Genomic DNA, 26,495 nt, shown 5'->3' with positions numbered 1-26,495 from the left:
CTTGTCATCCATCTAGGTATTTTATGGGCAAAATTTCTTGTTAATGTGACTTTATCATTTATATATAATATACATATGAAAATGACAATAAATATAATATATATATATGTATATATATATGAAAATGACAAGAAGTATAGAATCCAGAAGCAATATATAATATTTGCAAGAAGGGTCTTGTTTAGGTAAATACAATCATCCTTTTTAGAGAAGCACATTATCATTTAATGAAATCACTGTCAATTTGCAGCTGCCATCATAATCAGAAGGCAGATACATATGGTAGTAGCCCCAAAGCATCTCCAAATTAATCATATAGAAAAGAACATTACAAATTCTCCAGTTGGGTCATAGAGAGCACACTAATATGGAAACTGCTGTAAATGTTAGAGTATGTTGCTGCACCGCCACCTAGTGATCATTCTCCTATAAGCATCCAAACAGTAGGAAGGAAAGCAATCTAATAACCAATTAAGAAGTCTCTTTTCCTCCCTGCCTGTTTAGAGGTGAACATCAGGGTTTTATGACAATTAGAGTCTATTGTTTGGTGTACTATTTTATAAGTACCCAATATTTGCAGTTAGCTTTCTCTCATAAGCAATAAAAACAAAATAACAGCAAAAACCAAATGTTTCATAATGGATATTATTGTTAGTACCAATAACAACTAACATTTATTTAGTACTCTGTGCCAGACACTGTATCATACACTTACATTATCTAATTTGATCCTCCCAACAATGTTGGGAAGTAGGTACTGTTATTATCCCCATTTTATATGTGAGGAAACAGATAAAAAGAAGTTAAGTAACATTTTTACCCAGTATCATATACCTAATACAGTATGTAAGACCAGATTTGATACCAGGTGTTCCTGACTTCAGCCTAGCATTTATCTATCTACTACGCCATCCTGGTTAAAGTAAAGAAGACCAATGTTCAAATCCTTCCATTCAAACATAACGGCTGTGTTTTCAAGAGCAGGTCACTTAATCTCAGTGCTCATGGAAACTAGCATTATATAGTAACAGCTGAATTGGTGATTTGCATTGGGCAGAGGGATTTTGTTTATTTGGAGTTTTCCAACTAATAAAATTATAAATCAATAAACAAATAAGCACATACTACATTGACTTTTTTACCAACCAGTGTTTTTCCTTATATAACTTAATTACTCTTTAGATTTTAAAATTAAAAGCTATAAGAAAAAAAAAATAACTTCTATACAGTTTGGTGTGATGGTCAAATATATAACATGAGGTAATGGTTATGGAATACAAAATTTAACTTCAGTTTGCCATAAAAGCAGTTGGGTGGCTCAGTGGATAGAGAGCACTGAGCCTGGAGTAAAGAAGACTTGAGTTGAAATTCAACTTCAAATATTTACTAGCTATGTGACTCTGGCCAAATCACTTTACTTGTTTAACCCAATCCCCTAGAGAAGGAAATGACAAACCACTCCAATATTTCTGCAAAAAAACCCGTAGAAAAAAGCACTGGTATATATATATATATATATATATATATATATATATATATATATATATATATTCACAAGTTTACTTTGATGTTTTATATTTTATTTATATCAAGCCATAAAATTTCCTTTCTTTTAAAAAAATTATTTTACTTTTTAAAAGAAAAAAAAAAGTTTTCATTACTTTTGGTGCTTTCTAAAACATTGAAAATGAGTTACCATTATTTTTATTTAACAAACTTCATTTTGAATTGCTTAATGTAAGTACTGAGAATCTAATGCTTCTTTACGCTGATTTTCCCTGTTTAGGCATCCATATAGATGTTGGACTAGTAAAATTAAGAAACTTACATAAAAAATTAAAGTTAAAAAACCCTCTAATAATAAATGTACATGCATGGACATATTAATAAGCCCAGGATTAAAAATTAAAAGTGAAAATTATGAGGCTTATTCCCTATTAAGCTTTACTTTTAGAACATTTTACTTTTTCTTTAAATAACTTGATTCTTATTTGCTTGTAAACTTTATTATGACAACTGCTGCTATAATGTCCCCTTAATATTTCTGATTTCAAAAGTTACATGGTTATTATCTAAAACATCTGGATTAGTTGTTATTATTACACTTAAAAAAATAATTCTGAATTAATTAAATAAAGGCATTAGTTTTAAAATGTCATGTCAAATTTATGGGAAATAAGACAAGGGGAATTCATTGTAAGAATTCATACTAATACTGAATTCTCAAGTAAGAAGCAAAATGTTTATTGAAATTAATAAAATACACTAATATAATGTAGTTCATTGCCAAGAGAAAACCTTTCCTTGCCAGAATTCAATTTGGTAGACTGAACTAGTATTTAGAAGAAATGGGTTCTAATCTCATGTGTTACATGGGTTTTTAGTACTACCTCAAGGAAATCACTTAATCTTTCTCTAATCCTGGGTTTTATCATCTGTAAAATTAAGAAGATTAGATTTGGTAGCCTCCAAATTCACTGACAGTTTTAAAATTCAGATTCTTCTTAGCCCATAATTATCCTCAAAGGCCAATTTTCAAAGCCAGAGTAAAAGTAATGGCAAAAGTTGTGGAGCATTTATTAGCTTTTGGTAGAGTCTGACTTCACCCTATCTTTCACCCCACTGAACTATGGAAGCTAGAGTGAAGAAGAGCATTCCTTTATACAATCATAAGTAACATTGTACAAAGAAAGTTTCAGGGAAATAAAAGATTATTCCCTGTTTCAGAGTATTACATATTCCAATGTATTTTATTATATTTTATAGAAAGGCACAATAATATGAAGTCTAGAAAATAAAAATGGCAAGTGTCAATGCCTAAATATATTGTATAATTATTGCTATTGACACAGACCCAGACCCAGGCCGAGCCAGGTTGACCCCTGAAACAGTGGCAATCCTAATAGCTTTCAGACATCTCAGCCCAGAGATACCAAAGAGGACCTGTGGAACTAAGGTGGAAGCACAGCCCTCAATCCCAGGGCAGGCAAGGTTCTGGCCCAGATCCTATTGTCAGTGACACAGCATCTCTGAATCAGCAGCAATGCTGGAGGCTTCTGAACCTGGAAGCCTGGAACATCAGGGAGGGCTCTGAAGGAAGGTCAGTGGACAGAGTCTTGGCAATGGGGTGGGAATCTGATGTGCAGTCCCAACACAGTCTCAGTCAGAAGAGCCTCAGCTGGAATCTTACAACTACAGTGGGGTAAGGACACATCTAACAGCTCCAGGGCAGAAAAGAGTGCTTATGATAAGATTCTTAGCAGGATCTCTGAAAATAGCTGCACAAAATCCTTGAAGTTTAGGACAGTGCATCCTCCACCCTAGAAATAGAGCCCTACTTTAACAAAGAGTTAAAAGTCAGAAAAATGAGCAGACAACAAAAAAGTTTCTGACCATTGAACGTAATTATAGTTACAGGGAAGATCAAAACATACACTCAGAAGATGATAAAGTCAAAGCTCTTACATCCAAAGCTTCCAAGAAAAATAAGAATTAGGCTCAGGTCATGGAAAAGCTCAAAAGAGACTTTGAAAATCAAATAAAAGAGATAGAGAAAAATTAGGGAAAGAATTAAGAGAGATGTAAAAGGAAATACAAAAAGCTAATGAAATAATGCTTTAAAAAGCAAAATTGGCCAATTAGAAAAAGAGGTACACAAGATCATTAGGAAAATAATTCCTTAAAAATATAATTGAGCAAATGGAAGTTAAAGACTTTGTGAGAAATAAAGATACAATAAAGCAAAGACCAATTTTTTTTAAATAGAAGAAAATGTGAAATATCTCATTGGAAAATAAAACAAAACAAAACAACTGGTCTGGAAAATAGGTCTAGGAGAGACAGTTTAATAATTATTGGTCTATCTGAAAGTCATGATCAAAAAAGAGTCTGGACATCATCTTTCAAGAAATTATCAAAGAAAATTGTCCTGATATTCTAAAACAGAAGGTAAAATAGAAATTGAAAGAATTCACTGATCATCTCCTGAAAGAGATCCCAAAATGAAAATGCTCAGGAATATTATTACCATATTTCAAAACTACAGGTCAAGGAGAAAATATTGCAAGCATCCAGAAATAAATAATTCCAATGTAGTGGAACCACAGTCAGGATAATATAACATATGCCAGTTTCTACATTAAAGGACTGGAGGGCTTGGAATATGACATTCCAGAGAGCAATGGAGTTAGGATTGCAACCAAGAATCACCTATCCTGCAAAACAGAGTTTAATTCTTCAGAAAAAAGGGTGTTCATTCAGTGAAACAGAGGATTTTTAAGCATTCATGATGAAAAGACCAAAGCAGAACAGAAAATATATGTTTTCAAATACAAGACTCTGGAGAAGCATAAGGAGGTAACCAGGAAAGTGATATCATAAGGGACTTAATAACATTTACCTATTTATATTGCTATATGAGAGGAGGATACTTGTAACTCATTAGAATATCTCATTATTATATCAGAATGAGTATATATAGACAAAGAACATGGCTGTGAGTTGAATATGAAGGGATAATATCCTTTTTTAAACACTTAAATTAAGGAGTGAAAGAGAGGAATATACTGGCCATTATCTACCATAAAAAAGAGAATATATTGTTTGATTTATCAATAATAATTAATGCTATGTTTTCAGATTTTCAAAATGCTTTATGTACATTTTCCAATGTAAATTAACCTTAGGGGCTCAGTGATGATACAGATGGAAAGGCCTTAGGTTATAAAAATAAATAATATAATAGTGCCAAAAGAATACAAGGTATAGGGGTGGATCAAACAATCAAATTTATAGAATTTAAGGAGTCATTGTCAGGAAGATGTTAAGCCTAGTGATCCTTCATATCATCAGAAGGAATGAAATAAGATCAGAATAATGTTAATTTTCATCCCAATCAAAACTTTTTAACAATCAACCTGTTGGGCTAAAGGGAAAGGGCAAGAAGTAAGAGGATGCCTCACCTGGCTAATTCCAATTGTTTCTGCGATGTTGTGGGACTGAAAGAGTGTAAAGGGGAAAGCAATTCGGTAGGGAATACCCATACTGGAGGATCTGAATGAAGAATTTCTTTTTCCCTTTGTAGCATGTCGCTGTAATCTCAATGGCTCATTTTCAGAGATTTGCCATACACAGACTGGGCAATGTGAATGCAAACCTAATGTTCAAGGACTTCGTTGTGATGAGTGTCAGGTAAGGAATAAACACTTCCTGATCTTTTTATTTTCTTTATTTTAAAATCTATAAGGAGCTTCGGAGGTAAAAAATGTATTTTAATATGTAAAAGAGAACAAGAGTGAGATAGTGTGGATAGCAGTAGTCCTTGGTTCAAATATATTGCCTCTGACACATCTTAGTTGTGTGACCACAGGTAAGTCACTTAACTTCTGAGTACCCTCAATTCTTCCCTAAAACTACAAATTGCTAGTTTAGATTGTTAGAGGCAATTTTACTCACCAAGGCTCTATTATGATAAAATCACAGGTCCAGACCAAAAGAAAAAGTATACATATTCAATGGAAGATTTAGAAATAATTTATCTATTCCCCAACTGATAGTCAAAGGATAGGAACAATTTTCAGATAACAAAATGAAAGCCATTTATAGTTATATGAAAAAGTTATAATCTATTACTAATTAGAGAAATGCAAATTAAAACAACTCTGAGGTACCATCTCACAACTCTCAGATTGGCTAAAATGACAGGAAAAGATAATGATGAATGTTTTTGGGAACGTGGGAAAACTGGGACACTAATACATTGTTAGGGGAGTTGTGAAATGATCTAACCATTCTGGAGAGCAATCTGGAACCTAACGGGTTATAAAACTGTGAATACCCTTTGACCAGCAGTACCATTACTGGGTCTGTATCCCAAGGAAATAAAAAAGGAGGGGAAAGGACCCACATGTGCAAAATATGTTTGTGACAACTCTCTTTGTAGTAGCAAAGAATTGGAAAAGGAGTGGATGCCCATCAACTGGGGAATGGCTAAACAAGTTGTGATATATGAAGGTAATGGAATATTATTGTTCTATAAAAAAAAAAGATGAACAAATTGATTTTAGAAAGGCTTGGAAAGATTTACATGAATTGATGCTGAGCGAAACAAGCAGAACCTTGAATGTAATATACACAATAATGACAAGAATGTGCAATGATCACTTATGAAAGACTTGGTTCTTCTCAGTAGTTTCAGTGATCCAAAGGAATCCCAATAGACTCTGGACAGAAAATGCCAAATGAATTCAGAAAAAGAAGTAAGGAGACAGAATGTAAATCAACACATGCTATGTTCCCTTTTTTCTGTTTTTTTCTCTCTCTCCCATGATTTTTTTTCTTTTGCTCTGATTTTTTTCTCCCAGCATGATTCATAAAGCAGTAAGTATTAAAATAAACTCACTACAATAAAAAGAAGAATTTCTCTACATATATAAGGTCAATGAAATATTCTAAGTAATCAGAAAAATTTTGTGGTAAATTAACATTTGGCTATTAGTATATACTTTAGTGTCAATAGAAATGTATATTATTTGCTTTAATTTAGATGCCCTTGTAGTAAAGAATATAAACCATTCAAATTTAATATGAGCAATTTTACAGCTCTTTGAGGAAATTCTCACCACAGGCAAAGCTCAGGGAGGATCTTATTCAGTACAAAGTAAAACACTTTGTTATCCTTATATTCCTGGCACCGTTAAATAGCCCTTTGATTTTAACAAAATACCTCTAGTTTTGTTATTTTAAACACATTGCCAGCTAATGTTTTGAACTTAAAAACAGCTTTGACATTAACTAAAGCATATTTTTAAAAGAATCATACAAAAATGAGATTTTTAATGAAAATTAGCTGTGAATCTTGTGTGAATGGGATTCTACCAACCCTATCACAATCAGCAGAGTGTACACTTGGAGAATTTCCCAGAGATGAAGCTTTGCACTGATTCTTCCATGCTGGGTCCATCCCATTTGCTAGAGCTGATAGAATTCATTTGCTATGCAGGTAATCAAGATTACAGTAAGCTCTATAACCCAGGGATAGTGCCTAAGCACTTAACTCTGCTTTCATTTTTTGTTGTCATTCTACTTATGTTTGACTCTTCATGACATTCTTTGAGATTTTCTTGGCAAAGATCCTGGAGGGTTTGCCATTCCCTTCTCCAGCTCATTTTACAAATAAGGAAACTGAGGCAAAAAGAATGAAGTTACTTGCCCAGATTCACACAGCTAATAAGTGACCAAAGTCAGATTTAAACTCAGAAAGATGAATTTTTCTGACTCCATGCCCAGCACTCTATCCACTGGGCCAGCTAGCTGGCCCCTGGTCTCATTAGCCTCAACCATTTTTAGCCGAATCCCACAGATATTCACTTGGAAAATGCAAATCTATTTCTGCAGTCTGTGTTCCAGCTATGTTACTTTCAAGGGAAAACAATTAGTCCTTATGACTACTAGGAGGCAATTTGGTATAAAATAGAAAAAGATTGAGTGAGTATCAGGGAACCTTGTTTTCAGGTCTGCCTCTGACACAAACTGGCAGTGTGACCCTAGACAAGCCATTTCTCAGGCTCCTATGCAATTCTCTAAAATTATAGCTTTCAGAGTAGTTATTTTGCATTCATGACCTTGAAGCAAGGTCTTCCTTGCCTCCTTCAGCAAACTCAGATTTTGTTCAAAAATGTGTGTGTATGTGTGTGTGTGTGTATGTGTGTGTGTGTACAGACATATTCCCATTCAGTAGAAGGTACTTCTTTAGTATCAACTTCCTATCTTTTAGGAATAAGTGAGAGCAACATTGTATTCAAATTCTTGAATACTGTCTTATACTTTGTTTCACATTTTCTTTTGCCTTTGGCTCTGAAAGCCCCAGTTGCAGTGGGACTCAGAGAAGCAATTCTGTGTATTTTGTGACTGCAATCCTCTTGGCTCTGTGTCACCTCACTGCGACAGGACTGGAAGATGTGTCTGTAAATCAGAATTTATAGGTAAAAAGTGTGAACTCAGCAGGCAGGTGCATAAACAGGAAGAGAAGCCATGGATAACCCAACAAGTACAAGGCCCTCCTCCTCCTCTTCCTCCTCCAAGATGGAGTTCTGTCAGTGCAAGTGGGTGCCCTCGAGGGGCCTATAGGCCTCGATCACTGGTAATCCCAGAGGCACTGCATGGAACGTGTCTCAGCATGGATTTTTCTGTGTGCTATTGCTGACAATTTTGGTCTTTGTGTGCCTAGCACAGTGCCTGGCACACAAGAGTCACTTAATACTGATTGATGGTTTCTGGACATGACTTTATTGCATTATCCTAAGTCGACTGTCAAGTCTGCACATTGTAAAGGCAGATCTAAATTGGCTGACAGCTTCAGTTTTTGAACTGTGTCTTTCTAAGGCCACCCCATTTCTCTGCTTGAAAGCTTTCATTGTCCCCCTATTGTCTCTAGGATAAAAGAGATGTTTCTGCCTCTATAGATTCACAAAGGTGATCACTTATGACTATATCCTTTTCCTCTAGTACATCACCTTTTAGAATCTCTATCCTTCTTAAAGAATCAGCTACATTTCTGTTTTCCAGAAAGCCTTCACTATCTATCCTGCTAAACTTTGCTGAAAGGGCTTTTTCCAATCTAAAATGTTAATAGAATAGCTTGTCTAGATCTTCCCATTGCCCCCAACTGCATAGCTTGGAACCCTAATAATAGAACTTCTTGAGGATAAGTTTTTTTTTTCCTTTTATATCCTGACTGTTTAACATGTTAATTTGCCAAATACTAAAAGCGCTTAAAAAACTATTTGTTGCCTACTCTAATACCTCATTGTGGTATATCATGATCTTTAATTATCAAAGGCTGTGCCTAAACTCTGGCTCTTCTGCCAGCCTAAAAGGATCTCAATGGATATCAAAAGAGGCAGGGGATAGAAGGAAGGGGGAGTGGGAGAAGGAAAGACAGAAGAAGCAGGTTGATAAAACACATGAACTATGGCATTAAAGGTTGTAATTTGCAAAATTAAAGTATTCACATGCCTAAATAAATTTTACCAATGTTATTATTAGATACTCAACTAAATCTTAAAATAAGCTTGTAATACAATGGAAGGCTCAATTCAAGAAAGCAAGAAAACATGGAGCACGGTGTCCCTTTTGACTTATTATTATTAATTACTATTCAATCAAGTTTTGTTTTTATGGATTCAGAAAGACAATCTTTTTGCTAATCTCTTTTCTAACAAAAATTAGAAAAGACATAATCAAGTTTTCTGGGCAATTCCATCATCAAAAATTCCATTTCTGGTCTTATCAATCTTTTTAAAGATCTAATTCTGATGTCAGGCTTTAAAACAAAATCTATCTGGAACCCAGTGTACCATTCTTGTATACATGTCTTGAGTACCAATGCAAGCATACAGACTTGCAAATAAAACCCCAAAGCACCAACATTTTAGAATGGAGAGAAAAAAGAAGAAAACTATTTGTTTCAATAGAAAATAACTTCCCTTTACCAACCATCTAAAAAAAAGCATTCAGTCAATTGCCCAGATATCTTAGATATGTAAATGTTTGCAGGACAACATCCAAGTATTTATACTGATTTTTTGTCTGTATAGACAGAAAAAAATTAAGGAAGGTATGAGAAAGTCATTAATTCTTTTAGTCTAAGAATTATTCCATTTTCACTTACAAAATAAAATTTAAAAAAAAATTTCACACCAGAAATAATGGTTCTTTTAAAACACAGTATCATTTCTTAGATAAAAATACTCTTTGAAACATAGAAATCACAAGAAAGTAGTGCATTCCATGGTCTCTTTCTTGCTCTCCTTCTTCCCATGCAAAGCCCTGTTTCAGTCTTTCAGATAATTTTATCCCTAGTTTTCACCTTTATAAATAGAATTTATGAGAACCTATCAAAGTTCTTATTGAGAGCTGAGCTCTAGACTCTGCTTGGTTGGCTTCAATGCATTAATCTAAATGTCTGGCCTGAGATCTTTGTTATTCATGTTTGTTTTCTGAGTGTGCTTTTTTTAACCTTTGAAAGTAATCTTTGACTGTGGCAATTGCAATTAGAAATGTAATTACTGAATTTGGATAATCCTTACTCTGTAGAAACTTGATTTCATACTTTTTTTTAATTCCATGTAAGCAATTTCCTGTTGATTTTCTTATCAAATATTTTCTACAGGTCTCTAGGTACTTTCTTTTATTTTAAGAGTTGGATACTACTCTTTATTCTATTTCTTGTTTAAACTAAACAATAACAAACTGTCACAAAAGATCCTCTTTTACTCTATTTTTTTCTCTTGTTAACATCAAAAGCCATTTTTTTTCCATGAGAATTTGCAAAAAAAAAATAGAAAGAGAAAGAGAAAAAATGCAAAGTAAGTAGAAATTTAAAAAACAAAACAAAACATAATGCCTGGATATTCTTACTTTTACTTGTGGCAAAACTTGAAAGCATCTTAAGTTTCAAGAAAATTAATTTTGTGCTCCCCAATTTGTGTTTTCCCAATTTTATTATCAACATAATGAATATGATAATGAAAATGATCTTAATAAAAAATCTTTGAGAGTTATACAGTTCTTCTGAAGTTTCTTTTCATAAAAAAGGGATAGAGAAAATCACTGAGTCTAATATTACATTGGAGTTATTTTCGATTATTATATTTTAATCTCTACACCTGACAGAACTGGGGTAAGAAAAAGCTGACCTTCACATGCAAACTTGGCATTCTATAGTGAAAATGCATTGAGTTTTTCTAATAGTAATAAGGGAGGGTGTTAGCTGTCTTCATCTTCATTCAGTCTATTTATGGCTAATAGCACATATTTGTAAGACAGCAGGCTAGAGTTAGGAATGCAAAATATTGTTTTCCTCAAAGAAATAACTTGTATGTGGATAATCTATGAAAATGAAAATTTCTTTCTTTTGCATATCCTTATAGAGCTTTCATCAATAACCAACTCTGGGAAGAATACCAAGTAATTTATGATTTAGACTTTGATGTGCACATATTTCCCAAGACATTTCATCAAATATGTCCCTAACTGCAAATAACATGAATTTAGTAAATAATCCTACTGACTTCCCATCCCACTCATTTTTTGCAAATGTTTCACCTAATGATCCCAATGTCAGCTGGACCCTGATTGTGCCTGGAAATATAATAGACTGTTTATTGTGATAGAAGATAAAATGGCTATTTTTGTCACAATATTTGAAGCAGATTGGATTTCCAAACCAAAAATTATTATTGGCACATACATTTAAACAATTAGTGTGCAATCAAATAAACTTGAGAATGATCCAACTGTTTCATTTTGCCAATGTGGACACTAGTGCTGAGTTACGTTTATACAATCAATGGATCATAGATTTAGAACTAAAAGGGATCTTAGAAGCCATTTAATTCAGATCTTCTTATTTAACAGATAGAGTAACTAGGGCCTAGAGATTAAATGTCTTGAAGGCCATACCAGTAATTTCCAGCAAGCAGTATTTATATACCAGGATCCTCTGATTCAAAATATAGCACCCTTTCCACTGTATCATGATACAGTTCCTAAATTGATGACCAAAAGTTTCTCTCTCTTTTTGGTTATATATTATAGATAGAAGGGAGCAGAAGAAGTATCAGTCCAAGAAAGAAGGAGAGAAAAGATTTTATTTTTCAATTTTTCTGAAACCATTTAAAAATAATATCAAAAACATCTATAACATTTTTTGCAAACCTATAATCCAGGACCTGATAGAAGTTAGCTAAACCTTAAAAAAATGAAACTATAAACAAAGGAGGTTTTAATTAAAACTGGAAGTCACCCATGGCTTCCAATTTTTGAGCAGATCATTGCTATGACCTTGGAACATGTGGGAAAAGGCTAGTTAAAATGTTACAGACCTCAAAATATTGCCCCAGTGCTGCCCTCACTTCTGATGTGACTTCAATTTAATAGTTTTTCTCCTCTGCTATGGTAGGAAATGTCTATTAACTTTAATAACAGTCTAGCTGTCATAGAAATAGCATAAAAAAGAAACCCACAGTCTACAATTCCTTCTGTTCCCACCTGCATACTTGGTTTAGCTGTTATGATTTTGGCTTATTTGTCCTTTAACTGGTTTTCCTTTTCCTTCCATAACAGCCTCAAACCTTTGGCCTACAATCTTCCCAAGGCTGTGTTCCTTGCAACTGCAATTCCTTTGGATCCAAGTCTTTTGATTGTGAAGAGAGTGGGCAATGTTGGTGCCAGCCTGGCGTAGCAGGAAAGAAATGTGACCGATGTGCTCATGGTTTTTTTAACTTTCAAGAGGGAGGTTGCACTCGTAAGTAAACAGCTATTCCCTTTCATCTCATTATTTAAGATTTTGAGGGGAAAGAAAAAGCTGCCTTTTTATTTTCAGCATCCTAGAAAGAAGCAAAAGAGGAGGGAAGATTGCTATTGAGACATGATTTCCAATAATTGGGAGGAACTGATTGCTAGGGTGAAATGATAGGAAGCTTGAGGAGCAAACCCAGGCCACCTAGGTATTCATTCCTCTCCAGGATGCACTCCTGATTTTCCCAGTCTCTCTATTATGAAAGCTTCTTGAGTACAGGGACTTGAGTATAGTCTTTCTTTCTGCTTGAATTCATATTTTCAGCAATTAACACTGTGCCTGGCACATAGTAAAGGCATAAGAAATTGCTCACTTCTTGACTATGAAAAAAAACACATTAATGAAAAATATCAAAGAATAGCAAAATTCCCTTAATTTAGACATCACTTAATTTAGGATTTGCAACCAATAACTTGTAGGTCCATGCTATCATTTACTTTTGCCTATCAAGCATTCTATTATAAATTATATAAAATTTAAAGCACCACAGAAATGAATTATCATTTCATATGTATTTTATATATTATTTACACATATTTCCATTATCATATAGACAGTTTTATATATGAGAGTCTTAAAATCATTTTATTTTCTTCATACATAGAACTAAATATGTGTGGTTCAAGTCATTAAATTGAATTAGAACCCCCAAAATAATTGATGATTGTAATATTTTTGTAATTTATTAATATTCAGATATTCAAAAATATTACAACCAGCAATTATTTGGGGGCTTCTAATTCAAAGACTATAGGACTGAATTTTCACATGCTTGAGAGAATACAAATGTTCCCAGAAATCTTCAAACTCTTTAAACTCACTCATTTACATAAAAACTGAGATTTCAATTAGAAATTATACTCATCTACCCATTAAAGTAGAGTCATTCTATCCATTAAAACCAGGGACAGCAAAGTGGTACATTAGAGATAGAGCACCAGGCTTGGAATCAGGAAAACTCATCTTTCTGAATTCAATCAGATACTAACTTTGGCAAGTTACTTAACACTGTCTACCTCAATTTCTTTATCTATAAAATGAGCTGGAAAAGGAAATAACAAATCACTCCAGTATCTTTCTCAAGAAAACCCCAAATGGGACCAAGGGACAAGCATAACTGAAAAACAGGCATTATAACAGAGGCAGTGTGAAATAATAGAAAGGGTCACAAAATCATATATTCAAATTTTGACCATTCTTATTTGACTTGCAAGTTAATTGGATTTACTAACTATGCAAGTCCTAGCTTTTCTGGGTCTATTTCCTCCTATATAAAAGAATTTGAGAAGGTAATTTTGAAAGCCTGTTACAGACCTAAAAAAAATGAAAAGCCTGAGAATCTAAGGCAAAACTATTAAATTTACTTGACTTAATACTATATTAACTTGAAAAATAATAGAGCTGCATTTTTAAATGCATAATATATATTCAAATTTCTACTGTTTGTACAATAGTGCCTCCAGCCATAGACTATACAGATGAGAATATTAATATTCTTCTAGAGGGTTAGTTATGCTAATCACTTTGTTAAAGGCAAAATTAGCAAAGAGTCTAAATCAGAGAATTGGACAGGCTGCTCTCTCAGGCCACACTTTTTATTTTACACATAAAGCTGACTTGAATCATGGTATATTCCTAAAGGAATATTCCTAAAGGAATCCAGGATCTAATTTTGAATGCATGCCTCATTATTTACTGCTTGTTTGACTGTGGGCAAGCCATTTAACTTCTCTGTTCCTCAGTTTCCTCATCTGTAAAATGAGATTAGACTAAATGACTTCTAAGGTATTTTGAAGCTCTATATCCATGATCTTACGATCTCTCTCAAACTTTTTGTCCAATGTTGATATATAATTTCTTTATAATATTTTACTAGTATCAGCTCTATAAAAGCTAATTTGCTATCTCTCACCTTAAATCTATTGAGTTCAAAAGTTTTATAGCATCACTTGTTACAGGAAGCCTGAGCAACCTCAACACATTGTATAAGTGAATATAAAATGAGATTTCCCATGCTACTTGTGTTCTTGTGCTTACCCCACCAAATTTCAAGTCCCCTCTTTTTAAAATTCTTTTGTTAAAGAAGACTACACTGGGATCCATTAGCCTAAGAGAAGTAAGACACTAAATATCATATAGGCAAGAAATTAGAATCCTTCATTTACACAGCTTTGCAGTCTTCAAAACTTTACCTTGATATTCCCTGGGAGAAGGGGATGGGAAAAGATGAATCTATTGTTTGTTCTGTATCTTCCAACATTGTAAGGAAAAAGCAAGCTAACTACACAGAAATAAGGCAGATGGTAAATGCAGCCTCTAAAACATTTTGCACGCATAAGTAGTGTTCATAGCAAAGCATTTTTTCTTTAGACTTGCAGAGTTGTAAAACACTTGCTGATGCAGATCATTTTTGTTTTTTATTCACCAAAATGAAGTTCAAAAGAACAAGTCTTATACCTGTTGTTTGCAATTCAGCTGTATCAACAAGAAGAAGGAAAGGGAGTTAGCAATTCCATATGGTAGTCAAGAAAAAAAAAAAAAAAAACAGAAACAAATCCCAAATAAACAAATACTATCACAATTATGGTCTATAGAATTAAATTTTAATAATCTATAATAAGTTGAGAAAATATTTTAAAACTTAGTCAATCGGAAAAGTTTTAACTTTGGGGAATTAGATGAAAGATATCAAGTTTATATGAAAATTATACTGATTATTTCTTGTCTTTTGTTTTGTCTCCTTCTGTGAAGCCTGTGAGTGTGCCCATCTGGGTAATAATTGTGATCCAAATACTGGTAAATGTATTTGTCCTCCCAATACCATTGGAGACAAGTGTGATAAGTGTGCACCTAATTCTTGGGGCCATAGCATCATCCATGGCTGTAAGGTAAGTAGGTTCACTCCTTTCTGTCTCTGTGGTAAAACCAGAAAAGGGACTGTTTTTCTTTAGTGAGAAACTCTTAACTACAACCAGAAACTGACAAAGCTTTCCAGAATCATGCTTGTTCTGTGAGTTCTAATATTGATTAAATCAGCCTTAGAAATGTGAACCTATGTCTAACCAGTGTTAAATCCTAATTATGCAGTCAATGATTTTTTTAAACTATCAAAGTTATACTTTTTTCATAGTAATACATACATGGAACAATTATATTCCTGAAATGTCATAACTGATACTGCATATTATAAACTGTGCTCTAAAACCATTATGGGAATTTAACCATTTAAAGTATTCCTGAGATAATTATATGATGGAAAACTTTGTAAAGCAAATAACAATAACCTTATTTGTCTGATTGGTAAGTTTGGATTTGTATATGTTGGGATTTCTTAAAAGGTAGTTCATAGTTATTTTCTCCATTAAGTAAAAGGGTGGATATTTTGGTATATTTTAATGGACAACATTCTAACATTAGCATCATATCAAGTTTTGTTTGTTGAAAAGTTAAGGTATGGAATTAAATTGCCTGACCTCCTAAAGACCTGATATTAGCTTTTATTCATCTACCAAAAAAAATGCAAGTGAGCATGTTGCAAGTAGGAATTGTGGGAAAAAAAATATAACACACTGTTAAGTCTAGTCTTCAATAATTTTTTTTTCTCCATCACTTTTTAAAAGTTTAGATAATAAATAAAACAAGTTCTAAATTCTTGTATTTGCTATTTCCAAGGTATAAAAGCTTACACTAAAAATTTAACAATAGACTTCAGAACACCCCTAGTTACAAAGGCATGCTTTTAAATATTTGTGCTGTCTCTTCAGATTCTGCCTCCAAGTAATTTGACATGAAGGCACCAGTTTAAACAGGAAGACACTTAATAAATCTGATATTTTCCCTTGTAACTCTGAAAATAGTTATCAATGAGTATTTAAATGTAAGTACATGCCTTTCTCAGGAAAGGACAGGACACTATTTATCTTGAGAAGGATAAATAAGTTCCTAGGGAGAGAGGTTAGAAAAGTATGAGCTCTTTAATGATTGAATATATTAAAGCAAAATACTGCCTTCAAATTTTCAACAGTATCATTTTATTATATATTATATATTATATTTTTTCCCTGTTTAAGTGTTAAGTGACCTGCCCAGGATCACACAGCTAGATACCAGATTTGAATTCATGTCCTCCTAATTCTAGAAGTCTTTTACTTTATTTCATCACCTATCTGACCCAAATAATAAAATCTTGAACCATACATAATCAGTTTAGAATTGTTATTGACATCATAAATCTAGATTGAAAGAGAACACAGGATTTGATTAGCCTACGTATCTCTTTTACTTTACAGATGAGGAAACTGAGATTTTTCGAAGTCAAATGGCTTGCCCATAGTCACACAAGTAACAAGCAACTGTTAAGATTCTAATTCAGATATTCCATAATTTCAAATTTAATACTTTAAGTTCTACCCACCATATACTGCACTATACCATTTCTTCAAACGAGGTTTGCATTCCTGGAGCATATACAAACTTTAGTTCATAAGTGAACAGGGACAAACAGAAACCAGCCTAGCCAAGGGAAGTTTAAAAAAATTATCATCAGAAGACCTGAATTTGAATTCTAACTCACTTACTACTTGTGTGACTATAGGTAAGTCATTTGTTCTCTGTAGGTCTTACCTTTCCCATATCCCTTAAGTTTAAGGGTAATACTTGATGCTCTCTAAAGTCCTTTCCAACCTGAGATTTTATGATTCTTTCTTCTTAACATTATTTTACCAAAAGACATTTCTGCCCCACCACTTAATTTTGTTACCTATATGACTTTGGCCAGTGAGAACCTTCCATGAAGAACAAAGGGCATTAACTAAAGTGAAAGACATTATAAGTGCCTTCAAACAGTGATTTTTCCCCCAAAATAAAATCTTGAGTACTTCCATGAAGACTGCAACTGTTCTTTTTTGGTAGTGGTATCATTCTTGAATCAAGTTTTTTCTTGAGAAGAACATTATTTCTAGCAGCTTTTGTAAATTAACTTCACAAAGACCACATAATAGGGTGATGTCTCTTCCTGAAGTAGAGAATTTACTTTGCCTATTTGTCCTTTATATAAGTTCATTTCTATAAAGTTCACATCACTTTTAAAAAATCTACAAGCGCCATGACATTGGGCAAATTTCTTTATCTCTCTAGTCCTCCATTTTCTCATCTATAAAATGAGCATTTTAGATTAGTTAGATGGTCAGCATCAGTTTTGGATTTATAATCTATAAAGTGCTACTGCAAGTGCCATATAAATGCCAACTATTACTAACTATGTTGTACCAACTCTCCCCTTTCAATGTTTAACAGCTAATTTTTCTTATTAGCTGTTGACCCTGGGCTTTTGTCTTCCTTGGTTTCATAATCTAGAAAGTGGTAACAATAATAGCATCTCCTTCCTAAGGTTGTTGGGAAAAAAATAAGATATTTGTAGAGTGCTTTGTCTGACTTAAACTGCTCTATAAATGTCAGCTATTGTGTTTATTGTTATTATTTTTGCTAAAATCTAAATCTAGGTTTATTTTTGACACATACTGCCTAATTATAGGCAAATCATTTAACCTTTCAGTCTTTTAGTAAAAGTCCAGACCTGGCTTGATTAAGCAGTTTCCTTACTCAAGAGTTATTTATATTTATCCCAATCCATTGATAACACTAAATATCCTTATATTAGATTTCTGATCTGGTGGGGCAGATTTGAAAACTCAAATTCATAGTAATTCTGCCCTTGTATGTTTAGTCATGAAATAGCAATAGTTCAAAATTAGTACCACACTAGAGAAAGCGAACACTTTAACAATGGACAGGGGGAAATTAAAATGCAAGCCATGTTTTTGGAAGAGTCACTCTCTTCTATATAGTTCCTAGAAATCAAATACTAATATTTATGAGAAATCAAATTAATCTATGCAGTCTTTGGATAGAATAAAAATATATACATAGAAATTAGTTCCAGTCCAAATGAAATAAAGTAAGGGAGAGGAACCATCACTTTCTCCATATCAGTTTTTTCCTTAGTTTTCCAGATATTTAAGCCAACACACATTTTTAAAAAATCTTATACCTTACCACCTTTCCTTCTTCATTTAATTTTCACCTCTCCAGCTTCCTAGGTTGTATGGGTTTCAAGAAAGGATTTGCCTGTGTTAATACATCTGCTACCCCAGCAGCTCCATGGGTGTCTTGGAGAGAGAAGGGAATAGGATAGAGGGAGTTTCTCTCCTGCTAGGTGTTCTCTCCCCTTCTTTTTCAGAGTTGTTTTATTCTTAAATGAAGCTATATTTCCCTGCCCTAGATTAGCAAAAAAATCAAAATCTTAGAAATCAATTCAGATCCAAGGCATCCTGATTCCTTTTAAAGATACTATATCTATAAAGCATTATTACTATAATATAAATTCAGTAGCATATATTTTGAATTTTAGCTATATTGGGTGGGTCTAATAAAATTTTATTTTTCTGAATACATTAATTCCAGTCACCATGATTTTTCTGATACTTATCAGGTAGATAGTCCTTGAGGATGTCTAGTTTACTCTGCTCTCATAGACTATATGTAATATGCTATGTTAAGTTATTGGTACCAAATTTTAGATAGGACTTTGATAATTTGGAGGAGATAACCAGAATGATGAAGGTACAAGATTTTTTGCCGTATGAAAATTAAAGAAAATGGAAAATTAAAGGGAAGAGGAGAACATTATAGCCATCTTAAAATATATGAAGATCTATAACATTGAAAAAAAAATAGACTTCTTTGCTCAGTCCCAAAAGGGACTAAATTTACACTTAGTGTCAGAGAAATCTTCCCAACCATTGCAGTTTCCACTGAGGATCTTCAAGCGAAGGCTAGATGATCACATATTAGGTATATTTGAAAGGTTTTCTTTGGGAGGTATGAGTTGGAAAAAGCAGCTTCTAAATCCCTTCTAAGTCTGAAATTTTATGTGTGAAGTATGAAGTGTACTCATTTAGTCTTTCTGATACAAGAATGCTATCTTACCAATAATACGATATAATTAGGCCTTCCACATTATGGAAATTAAGGGCAAGGCACCTCATTGATCTGAAAAATCCACATAAAATTTTTGGCCCTCTCTTCATACTAGAGAAGTCTACCAGCTTTGTGACTTTCCTTCTCTTTTTCTTAATACTACAAAAAATATACATATATTTTATGCATTTCTGAGTTTCTAAATTTTTTGTGTGTCATCTGTTGGACCTTGGTTCCCTTCAGCTTCTGCAAAATTTCCAAAAAATCCCTATTTAATCCTTTATGCCAATTTGTAATTTCCTGAAACTGCAATGGGGAAACTCATTAAGTGGAAAGGAAGCAAAAGTATTATAATTTTACCTATCTTAGAATTGGAAATCATGTTTATAGGACAAGAATAAGAAATGACTTCATAATTTTATTAATAGAGGGAAATTTCAGGTTAGGAAAAATCCCAATGAGAGTTGGGACTTTCTCTGTAGTTTATATTCTTAGATATCTGTATAAATCACTGAGAGGGTGTCATTTGTCCAGAAAGCCAATTTGAATCCAAAGTGGGATTTGAACCTAATAATTCTTTAGTTGAAAGATGAACTTTCTACTATGTCATAGTACTCTATCTTATATTTTTATTATATAGAATATTTTGAAATGTTTTTAAGTTATCCATTTGACTAGAATAAGGCCTAGCAATATGGATATTTTTATATGTTATAAATCAGAATTCCATTTTATCAAAAGAGATTGGAGAAATAAAAATCTAAAATTTGCAATTGAGGCAAACTAAAATAAAAAATCAACTAATAAAATGAAATGGAAAAATCACTTATTAAATGATTATAAAGAGCCAAGAGTCACAGTATAATTGTTGGACACCACACATATACCATTCAACTGCAGAGCAGAGGAAAAGACCTTATGGTCCTTAGAGTTTAGCAGAAGTATGGATATGTAAAAAATTAGTCTCACTTTCAGTGAAGAATAGGATCTTATCTAGAGTTAGGATGGCATGCTTCTTTAAAGAAGCTTTAAGTGTAATAGATACTAGAACAAACTACTAATCCCTGCTGTGCAATATCCTAATCTCAGTTTGTCATGTAATTCAGAAGTGTCAAATACACTATACATTATACTACTAATACAGCCCCAACCAACTATATTAAAATATAAAAGATAAATAAAAAGGTAATTAAAAAAATAACATTAATGTGGGATTTTTCTCAAGTCAACGTACAACCCAAAGGAGGATTATCCTTATGTACAGTTTAGTTCCTCTTCCATTTGCATTTGGGACCACTGATATAGCTATACCTTGTAGTGTATCTGACTATGTCTCCAGAGGACTTCAGGGTGCTAAGAAATGATCCTGTGTCTATGGACTGACCCTTAAAGCAAAAAATATCTTACTGAAGAACCCCACATTTCCCCAAGCTATAAACACAAGAATTTCCAAATTTTCAATGTGTTACCTCTTCAGCACAGGTGCAAACCAAGAGTTTAGGAAGCTGTGGGGCTGAAAGGAAGACAGACACAGGTGTTACCCCTTGCTCAGGAAAATTGCCTTCCCACCTCTAGCTAGGAGATTGCAAGTGGAAAACTCTTGATTGCAGCTCCATGGGGAGTACTGAACAGCAGTAGAAAGGAACCAAAATGTTAGTATATGTAGGATTCAGTTACATAGTAACTTGGGATACTATAGAATAACAGCACAAAAAGAAGATGATTGTTTGAAAAGTCTATTCTTTAGTTAAGGTGGAGAGGTAATGGAGTGAATGCTCTGGGGAATATGATAACAGGTGATTTTAAAAGGCTTAGAATCCTCAGACCTAGGACTTGCAGGATTTGTCCTTTTGTGGCAAAGCTTCTTAACCTTTTTTTTTTCTTTCTTTGGTATCATAAGGTCCTTTTATCAAAATAAGAAAAAATTAAATAAAGAAAAATACAAGGAATTTGGAGAAAAGTAACTGAAACATAGTTATCAAAATATTGACAAAAACAAATTCAAGAACTCCTTGAAATCTAGGTTAAGTATTCTTGCTTACATGGGCATTTTTTCCATGTACACATTGTTAAAGTTTGTGGCTTCATTGACATGATATAAAAATATAATGTTAAAAATAATACTTAGCCTTGATATAGTACTTACCGTATGCTATGTACTATGCCAAGTGCTTTACAAATATCTCATTTTATCTTCACAACTCTGGGAGGGAGGTACCTGTTATCCTCATTCCTATTTTACATGGAGACAAAAGTTAAGTGACTTGGCCAAGCTCACACAGTTAGTAAATGCCTGTGGCTACATTTGAACTCAAGTCTTTCTGCTTAAAGTTTTGTGTTCTATCTACTTCAATGACTATGTGGAATGAACAGTGATGAAACCTGGAAGGGGAAAATTTTGTCTAATAAAATTTACCCAAATCATAGGCAACCTAAGTTCACTTCCAGACTTCTATTGATAAGGAGAGTTCCAAAAGTGGCATGCTATTTATGGTATTTACATCAAATACTGGAGTTAGATTAATTTTAATGAATGCTACAAATAGTTTTCTAGGAGGAATTCCTAAATTTCTTGTGAAACTTAACTAAATTTTGCATTTCATTATCTGTTCTGTAGGCTTGTAATTGCAGTCTGGTGGGATCATTTGATTTCCAATGTAATATAAACACTGGCCAATGCTCCTGCCACCCAGAGTTCTCCGGCAGAAAATGTTCTGAATGCAATTTGGGCCATTGGAATTACCCTCATTGTGATCTGTGTGACTGCTTCCTGGCTGGGACAGATGCCTCAACCTGCAGCTCAGAAACTGGAAAATGTGCATGCCTTAACCAGAGTGGGCAATGCACTTGTAAGGTACAGAGTCAAAGTTTAGCAATGATAAACAGTCTCACAATTGTTTTTCTACTTCTCAATGATTTTCCTTATTTCTATTGCAGTGAATTTAAAGGGAAAATCACCAAAGAGTATATGCTGGTATATGGTTCCCTATGAATATGAGAGCAAAATTCAACTTTTTAGGCAATAAATTTTCTTCAACCAAATCTGTTTGGGATTCCTATTGTGATGCTGTTTGGTAAAGATTTCACAGTACTTCTATTTGGTAGAGATTCTATATATTTACCAACAAGTGATATTTTGCGAAGCAAAACTTTTAAGGGAGAAGACTTTCCTTTTTTAACATCTGTCTGCCCATTCAAAGGGCAAAAAGTTTGAAATGACAGAAAGTGACCTGAAATGCATTTAGTCTCACTTAAGCAACACGTACCTACTGAACATCAAGTCTGTGAGTGAAATAATAAGACACATTAAAAGCAGCTTCTCCTAAAAATGGATCAGCAATTATGATACAAAGCAGAATGCTCTTGTTGCCGTGGGAGTGCTACAGCTTCACATTACCCAGCACCCCTGACATTACAACAGTGACTATCTGAACATTTCAGCCCTCATTAATATTGTTAAATGGTGTGGAAAAATAATCAATTAAAAAAGCAAAGAGGTATTTTTCCCTTTAGATGTTTCTGCAAAAATCAATTCCACTTTAAATACAGTTAATATCATGTCAGAGGTATTCTGACTACTCAAGATAAAGGCCCTGAAGAGAGGGACAAAAGAAATCAGAGAAGGAAGCCCTGGAGGATGATTTTGAATAGGCTTGAACCTCCTTTTAAGGAATATTTCTATCAAGGAAGGGCATGCACAGTGCATGTACAGATTATATACAGTGTCCAGTAACCAAATATTAGCCTGGATCTTATCATTTATATCCTGATGCTGTCCCGTCTTTTTTTTTTCTTTTACATTGCATGGACCTCAATCTAGTGTTCAAAATTTTTATTATGCTGTTTCTGAAGTCTGGTAATTCTTTGTTATTGCTTTCAATGGAATTATTATACAATCTATTGCTTATTTTAGAGTACCTCAGTGATTTATGTATTTGTAAATACATAATTTGTTGACACCAATTATACATACCATTGGAAATGGTAAGCTTGATTTCATTTCTATCACACTCTTTGAAGATCCATATCCTTAATAATCTTTTCAAGGACGATTTCCCCTATACTTTTGTCTTTAACCATGGACTGCTATTGGGATTGTCTCTCTAGGTAAATGTGGAAGGTGTCCACTGTGACAGGTGCCGGCCTGGTAAATTTGGACTTGATGCCAAGAACCCACTTGGCTGCAGCAGCTGCTATTGCTTTGGCACGACTACCCAGTGCACTGAAGCAAAGGGACTGATCCGTATGTGGGTGAGTAAGGAACTGCTGAGCCGTGTAATGCTATAATGTTATTTCCTGCTGGCATCTTTTAGTCAGGCACTGAGAGGTAGCTAAGAAATGGCAAAACATTTAAGTAACCTTTTCCCCTGTGTACACTTAGAAATAGTGAAGGGACCATGTTCCATTAAATGATCAGCTTTGTTGCTTTTTTTTTTTTTTAATCTAAAAAGAGGTACATTTATTTTTTATAAGGTAATAGATGTCAAAAGAATGTATTCATCTTATTTTAATTTTGCCTTTGCCTTCCCTTTCTTTGATGTTCCTAATTTTTACATTGTCCAAAAGATTTTTTAATAATTTCTTTTCCCCCAGTACATTGTTCTGCTCATGTCACATAAAAGTTAAATAGACTCAATGTCTGTTCTCTTAAGTGCCTATAACCTTAGACAATGTCATATTGGTTTTCTCTGAGCCACAATAGCACCTCATCATCACAGAGAAAGAGAAGCTATTGATAGATATGGACAGAGCCATATATTTATGGATAGGCAATATTAAGTCTAGCTAGGTAGCATTATATAATAAATAAGACTGACCTCAAAGTTAAGGTTACCTCAGTTTAAGTGTTGCCCTTGGGATATATTGGCTATAGGATCTTGGGCATGTCCCTGAATTTCTCAATGCCCCAAGAAATTCTCTAAGATTATAAATTGAAGAGAACAGCTAGATGGTACAGTAGATAACATAGAGCCCTGGGCCTGGATTCAAAAAGAGCTGAATTCAAATGTGGCATCAGATATTCACTAGCTATTTTACCCCTGGTGAATCTCTTAACCCTATTTGCCTCAGTTGCTTCATATATAAAATGAGCTAGAGAAGGAAATGGTAAACCACTCTGGTGTCTTTGCCCAGAAAATCCCAAATGGGGTCATGAAGTGTCAGACAAGACTGAAATGACCAAACAGCAACAAATTAATTGCAAAACAGTTGCGGATCTCCAAAGATAAAATATATTTTCTCACTGGGAGTTCTTTATACAGGCGAAATCCCAAGTCTAGCCATATGTAAGCATACACATGAGTAACATCAACAATTTGTGATTGCAATTGTGTAAGTTCATAGATTCAGATCACAAATTTTCTGTGACTTAATAGATGGTTTTAGAGAAAAGCATAACTACTATGTTGTAGTTAGCAAGTGTGGGATTCTCCAGGGTTAAGTTCTGTCTCTGATATATATTGGCTGTGTGACTGGGCAAGTTACCTAACTTCTCTCAACCTCAACTATCTTACCTGTAAAATAAGGGAAATAGTAGCACTTGTTGCAGAGCTGTTTTTAAGAATAAAATGGGAAAAAATAACTTGTAAAATACTTTGAAAACCTTAAAACATTATGTAAAAATTAGCTATTATTGTTATTAAATTAATCCTTGGACAACAAGCATATAGTCAGCATCAGGGCTTGTCATCAAAACATTTTCCCCCTTACTAACTTATCAGAGTTTACACCACACTTTCACAGCCTTTGGGAACCTAGAGCACACTTCAGTGAGATATCAAGGAAGGACTATATTCAAGGAGGATTAAAAAAAAAAACAAAGAGATGCATAAATCTATATCTATATATCTATCTACACCTTCATCCTCATGGGGTTGTGATGGGAAAAGTACTTTGTACTTATTCATGATTTTAAGTGGTATACACTTGTAATATCTACAAAGGCATTTGTGTGTATGTGTGTGTTTACACATGTACATTATGTATAAATGTACATGTGAGTGCCTGCATGTTTATAAATGTGTTGTATGTGTATGTGTCTACACATACAGATATATAGGCAGTATGACCTACTGGGTAGATCATTGACTTTGGAGTCAGAAAGACCTCTGCAATCTTGTCCTACCTTCAATACAAACTAGTTTATGACCCTAAGCAAGTCACTTAACCTCTTATCTCAGGCAGCAATCTAAGTCTATAAATTACTGATCACATGCTGAATCCCTATTGCTAGAGGAAGTCTATTCTCTGAGGTTTCCTGCACTAGTGAAATCATAGATCTTGTGTAAATATAGGATATCCCAAAATTTTATATTAAATATGACTAATATGTTATATGATGTACATGTGTAAACATGTACATATACCTGTGTATATTTGTATCTATAAAGGGCATTTAGATAGTATCAAGATATATATTTTTAATATATGGACATGTATATGTGGTATTTAACTAGTATATGGTATAAAAATGTACATGTAAAATATTTGTATAAGGGATATTTAAATAGTAAATATAATAATGATATTATAATGTGTACATATAAATATATACATGCAAATGTTTGTGGGCAGTTAAAATTTTTCGATGACAGGAATGCAGTTTTGAATTTCAGTAAGACTTTTGGGACCCAAGAGAATCCGAGATAGAGACCTGAATTGCTAGAGGAAGTTTTTTTTCTGGGGTTTTCTACACCAGTGAAATCATAGACTTTGTGCAAATATAGGATGTCCCAAAACACTTAGCTTTGTTTTTCTTGGTTTAAGTTTCAGTAATATTTTCAGAACATGAAAGAAAAACAGAGACAGAAAGATGGAGGCAGAGAAATAGAAAGATCAAGAGAGAGAAGAGATACACAGTCATTCACATATACATGTCTGTATACATATATATGTGTACGTGTATACATATGTATATGAGAGAGAAATGTATATTTTTGTATTGTACAATCATATAATACTTAAAAGCATTAGTACTAGTAAAAATTATTTTAGATAATTATTTTAGTAATATAATGAGATAGTCCTATAGGAAATGTTTATAAATAGCAAGTAATAGAATAGCATTCAATATATCTTTATATAAGTATTTTATTTATATAGTACTTTAAAATTTACAGAACACTTACCCCACAACAATTTTATGAAGATTAAGGTT

The 26,495-nt window shown here is 33.5% G+C and overlaps 1 protein-coding gene across 1 annotated transcript in view; it reads left to right on the top strand.

Annotated features, from left to right (window-relative positions):
• Positions 1 to 26,495, top strand: part of LAMA2 (laminin subunit alpha 2) — a 784,999-nt gene that overhangs the window by 549,594 nt on the left and 208,910 nt on the right. Inside the window, exons 20-24 of the mRNA XM_074309868.1 lie at positions 5,084 to 5,190; positions 12,127 to 12,307; positions 15,113 to 15,249; positions 21,957 to 22,193; positions 23,447 to 23,590. Coding sequence (XP_074165969.1) covers positions 5,084 to 5,190; positions 12,127 to 12,307; positions 15,113 to 15,249; positions 21,957 to 22,193; positions 23,447 to 23,590 — 806 coding nt within the window. The remainder of the gene's footprint in view (positions 1 to 5,083; positions 5,191 to 12,126; positions 12,308 to 15,112; positions 15,250 to 21,956; positions 22,194 to 23,446; positions 23,591 to 26,495) is intronic.

The sequence above is a fragment of the Sminthopsis crassicaudata genome, chromosome 4 (assembly GCF_048593235.1).
Source record: "Sminthopsis crassicaudata isolate SCR6 chromosome 4, ASM4859323v1, whole genome shotgun sequence".
In the NCBI taxonomy this organism is placed as follows: domain Eukaryota; kingdom Metazoa; phylum Chordata; class Mammalia; order Dasyuromorphia; family Dasyuridae; genus Sminthopsis; species Sminthopsis crassicaudata.
This window is presented reverse-complemented; position numbering and strand designations above follow the sequence as displayed.